General features: G+C 36.9%; 1 protein-coding gene across 3 annotated transcripts in view; it reads right to left on the reverse strand.

The window, feature by feature from the left end:
- SCN9A (sodium voltage-gated channel alpha subunit 9) overlaps positions 1-4,989 on the reverse strand; it is a 166,617-nt gene that overhangs the window by 91,959 nt on the left and 69,669 nt on the right. For 2 of the 3 annotated variants that reach the window (XM_012808458.1, XM_003795149.2), the window contains 2 exons: positions 3,653-3,859; positions 1,204-1,488 (listed from right to left, as the gene is read on the reverse strand). In XM_012808458.1, coding sequence (XP_012663912.1) covers positions 1,204-1,488; positions 3,653-3,859 — 492 coding nt within the window. Of the gene's footprint in view, positions 1-1,203; positions 1,489-3,642; positions 3,860-4,989 lie in introns of all 3 variants that reach the window. The other variant, XM_012808459.1, reaches the window with a different exon arrangement.

The raw sequence follows: 4,989 nt of genomic DNA on the forward strand, positions 1-4,989 counted from the left end.
GGGGGAGCATGAGAGGAAGGCAGTCGGGTGCAAGGCGGTGGGGGAGCATGAGACCAAGGCAGTCAGGTACAAGGCGGTGGGGGAGTAGGAGGGTACGTGAGAGCAGGGGAAGGTGGAGAAAGGAAGCTGAATTCAGCCTGCAGCACAGTAAGACCTGTGTCTTCTGTGGTCAGTGGTTATTCGACAAAAATTTTTGTTTGTTTTGGTTTTTTAATCCTGAGGTTGGGATGACTAGATATTTATTTTAGAAAAATTACTTGTGGACCTGTGTAATGAAAAATAGGGAAGTGCTAAGGAGAATGGAATCCATCGTTCACCATGGGAGTTTGTATGGAATCGTAGACATGGAGGCCAGAGATATAAAGGTTTTGATGGAAAAAGAAAAATAGGGAGAGAGAAATTTCACACAGGAGGAATTACCACCCAGTGGGCTACATGCTGGTAGCCCACATGGTTGGGGGTGGAGTATGTGAAAGGTTTCTGCAACATCCCAAATCTGGTAACTAATATTCTGGTGATATTATTACCTGCAGTGGTGAAAAAGAAGAGGAATTGCTCTAAGATTCATTTCTAATCAATGAGGCATTAAAAACTATATGGATGGACCTAGAGACCATTCTCCTAAGCAAAGTAACTCAAGGATGGAAAAGCACAAACCACAGGTACTCACAATTAAATTGGAACTAACTGATGAGCACACACTTGCACGGAGGGAAGTAAAACTCAGTGGAAATCAAGAGGGCGGGGGGAGAAGGTGAGGGATAAACCAACCTAAAGGCAGTACTAACAGTATCTGGGTGATCAGCACCCCGTTAGCCGGGACATAAGCACTACAACAGAGACCCACGTAACCTCAAACATTCGTACCTCTTTAATATTTTGAAATTAAAAAAAAAAAACCTAAAGGCTAACTACAACGATAAAAGTTAACTATAGTGTGAACAGTCTATTTACACAACGATTCTCAGGAATTCTTTGTTTCTGAAAACATCAAAGAATATACAACACATCTGCAGCCATAAGCGCCTTCCAAAATGATCAAACTTCAATGGGAACCTACATACATCTTTCAATAAATTCCCAATAGATAGGTTTTTCCTAAAAACATACCACTATCTTCTCCTGAGATCCCTTATCCCAGAATAAAACATGTTGCTCTCTCATCCTGCCTCTGATAATAGAGTTTGGCAGTTTTTGTGGTACCTGATTAGGGGTAGACAATCTCTTTTCACGTGCTTGTCTATACCCTTCAACACCAAGGAAACTTTTTCTCCTAACGTTCTCCTCTGATTCCGATTTGGACAATTTCTCATCATCTCCCTTTTCTTCCCCACTGGAGAGCTTCTTTTGATTCTTTTTCTTTCGTCTGTTTCTTCTTTCTTTAGCACTCTTAGAGCTCAGTTTGGATGTTTCAGAAGAACTCTCAGAGAGGCCCATAATTCTGCTTCTCCCAATACTTGTGTATTCAGCTGCTGCTGCTGCTATTGCCTGTTGGGGCAAATGTTACACATAAATGAATCACTTTAAAATTCAAAAACTTTATTACAGGGCACTTTTCTTCCATCAGTGTAATTACAATGTGTATAGACTTTGTACATGAAATGGTAGTTACCATTATACTATGACCCAAAAGCTTGCAAAGCATGTAAGTGCTTCTTCTCATACTCTGTACCAAAGCTTCGTTATCAGTCGGAGTTAAACTATCGTGTTATTAATTTGTTTTCAGTAAGGAAAATTTAAATATTCTATGTTAAAGTTTTAGTAAGGTAATTTTGGAAGTTAAAACTCTCATAAGCCACTTAAAAGAATAATTTATTTATCATATAATTAACTCAATATTATCAATAGAATCAAACACTGTATAGTTTAATCAAGATTGAGTTGTTTAAAAAGTAAAAAGATTACTAAAAACAATAATATCTCAGGCAGCACCTGTGGCTCAGTGAATAAGGTGCCAGCCCCATATACTGAGGGTGACATGTTTGAACCCAGCCCCGGCCAAACTGCAACAACAACAAAAAAATAGCTGGGCATTGTGGCAGGCACCTGTAGTCCCAGCTACTCAGGAGGCTGTGGCAAGAGAATCGGCTAAGCCCAAGAGCTGGAGGTTGCTGTGAGCTGTGACACTATAGCACTTTACCAAGGGGGACAAAGCTGAGACTCTGTCTCAAACAAACAAACAAACAAAAAACCAAAAAAACAACAACAATAATATCTCACAAAAATGGTGAGGTCAGTGATTATTAGCCCGAAAGAGACTTCTAGGGATTCCGTAGGTAGTACCTGGGATAACGTATTACCATTCATTTACTAAAAGAAGTTATTTTTTGTATCCCCTAATATTTTGAAATTTAAAAAAATTAAAATACTTGCTTAAAAATTGGGAAATAAAGATGTAAAGATGAAATAAAAATTGGGAAATAAATGGAAAAAGTAGGAAAAACTCTCATAATCTTACATTCCAGGAATAATTGGTGTTAAAATTTCGTCTAGTCTTTTTTTTTTTTTTTTTGAGACAGAGTCTCACTATGTTACCCTCAGTAGAGTGTGGTGGTGTCAGAGCTCACAGCAACCTCAAACTCTTAGGCTTAAGCAATTATCTTGCCTCAGCCTTCCAAGCAGCTGGGACTACAGGCGCCCCCACAACACCTGGCTATTTTTCGTTGCAGTTGTTCAGCTATTGTTTAGCTGGCTCAGGCCAGGTTTGAACCTGCCACCTTTGGTGTATGTGGCTGGCGCCGTAACCACTGTACTACAGGCACCAAGCCCTAATCGTTTCATATATAGTATATGTATAATTTTTAAATTGTGATTATATTTAACCTGTCCTTACTTTAACAGCTTTTCCTCACAATACAATTTTCTTAAATCACATAATTTTATGGCTGAATAATCCTCTAAGATACAAAAACATCATAAGTATCTTAAATCTTTTCTAATATTTCAAAATCTAAATATTGTCTGGGTTGTACAATTATTAAAAAGCCATGCCGAACATCTGTGCATCAAATTTAACTAGGTCCTTAAAGACATTTTCCTAGCTCTTCATAGAGATTTAACTAGGCCAAACCATCAAACAAGTTTTAAGACTCTTACAGTACACTTGAAATTATGTTTCTCTCAGTAAAAACCTTATAAGCTTTTCTACAGAATTACCTCTTTGGAGAGTGGATTAGGGAGAAATTTTCAGGAATCTGTAACTTAGCCCACATTGACCACACCCATAGTATGGATTTTTTAACATTTCATGTTTTATCTTAAAAAAATCCTTCCATTTTGCTTTCTACCCCTATAGAGTTTCTATTAACTTTGACATTAAAAACATTTCCCTGAAACCACCGTACACAATTGGTACCCCAGGGAAATGCATTATGCGTTTCAGGACTTTGTATGACACCATAGAAACTGAAGCTTTGTGGGTAACAGGATCAGGAAGAATAGCCTTGGAACATCTTTCATGCAGCTGATTATGGGGATGGTGGCAATACTTTAGTCCAGAACTAGATCCTTCACCCACACAGAAATGAGGATGCAGTTTATACAAAAATCCTTTGAGGGAAATTGACCAGGGAAAGCTGATCATCGACCACACGGCCTCTGTGGTCACCCTTTGAACTTCTACCTTGAGGAAGAATTTTAAACCAAATAATACCTCGGCTTCTTCCTGCTCTTTTTTAAGTAAGTCTAACATCTGCTGAAATTCTAGCTCTTTCTGTTTAGCTTCTTCGATGTTTGCTTGATTTTGTTCTTCATAGGCCATGGCAACCACAGCCAGGATCAAGTTGATTAGATAAAAGGAGCCCAGGAAAATCACCACAACAAAGAAGATCATGTAGGTCTTGCCAGCAGCACGCAGTGTCTAGAGAAAAATGGAAATATTTTTAGCAAATTAGTTCACAACCTGACTGGGTTATTACTCATAGATAAATGTAACCATCTTGTATAATCTCATGTTATTCAAAAATGTAAAAGAATAAAATTACATCTTCATGGAAAACACTCAGTGTTAAATGCATTTTCAGTACAGAAGACATAGCAATCTAATAAACCTGTACTGAAGTTGGTATGATCCTTGATTATTGACTATAATAATATAAAAATCCTACATTTTCTCCTGCAGTATGAAAACTACGGATAAAGCTTGCTCCTTTGTTCACTTTCAAATTTTACAAACAGGTAATATCTTTGGTCCCTTTTGCTATTAAAATGCTATCTTTTTCTTCTTTAACACAAAATATTAGTTTTAGCATTGAATGTCAACCCTAAGCAGAAAGCCTTATTGAATGACTTTATCTATTCATCCCATAGATTTTTAACATTTTTATTAATTTAAAAATGCAATATACTTTTTAATCACACATTGCATATTAAATTAATTCAAAATAGTAAAGATATTAAATGAAAAATAATTATCCTCTCTCTCCCACCTCTAATGTCTAGGTACTCAATTGCCTTTTCTATCAGTTGTTGCTGATACTGATTTCTACTCTTGAATAAATTCCTTTGCTAATAATAGATTTCTTAGGTCAACAGGTATATTCAGTTTAATTTTCATAGAAATTTCTATGTTACCCTTTCCAGTGGTTATCAGCAATATGGGAGAAAACCTGCTCCCCGTAGCTGAGTTGATAGTGCCTCCCTTTTGATCTATTTTTAAAAAATATTCTTAATCTTTGTCCTTCTCATATGTGAAAATAATCATATGTCACTATTGTTTTAATTTGCATTTCCTTCATTTTGAGTAAAGGCGACCTCTTCCTGTGTATTTAAAAAAATCATTTCCATTCCTTTTTTCCTGTGAAGTTCATCTTTATTTAATTTGTTTTCTTTTATAATATTCCCAGAAATTAAGTAAGTATAAAACAGGACAAAAGAAGAATCGGTGGCATTTCTGAGAAAAGCAGTTCATTATTACATATAATAGGGACATTTGGCTCGGCGCCCATAGCTCAACCGGCTAAGGCGCCAGCCACCGTACACCTAAGGTGG

The sequence above is a fragment of the Otolemur garnettii genome, unplaced genomic scaffold (genome assembly GCF_000181295.1).
Source record: "Otolemur garnettii isolate 467f Iridium unplaced genomic scaffold, OtoGar3 scaffold00090, whole genome shotgun sequence".
In the NCBI taxonomy this organism is placed as follows: Eukaryota; Metazoa; Chordata; class Mammalia; order Primates; family Galagidae; genus Otolemur; species Otolemur garnettii.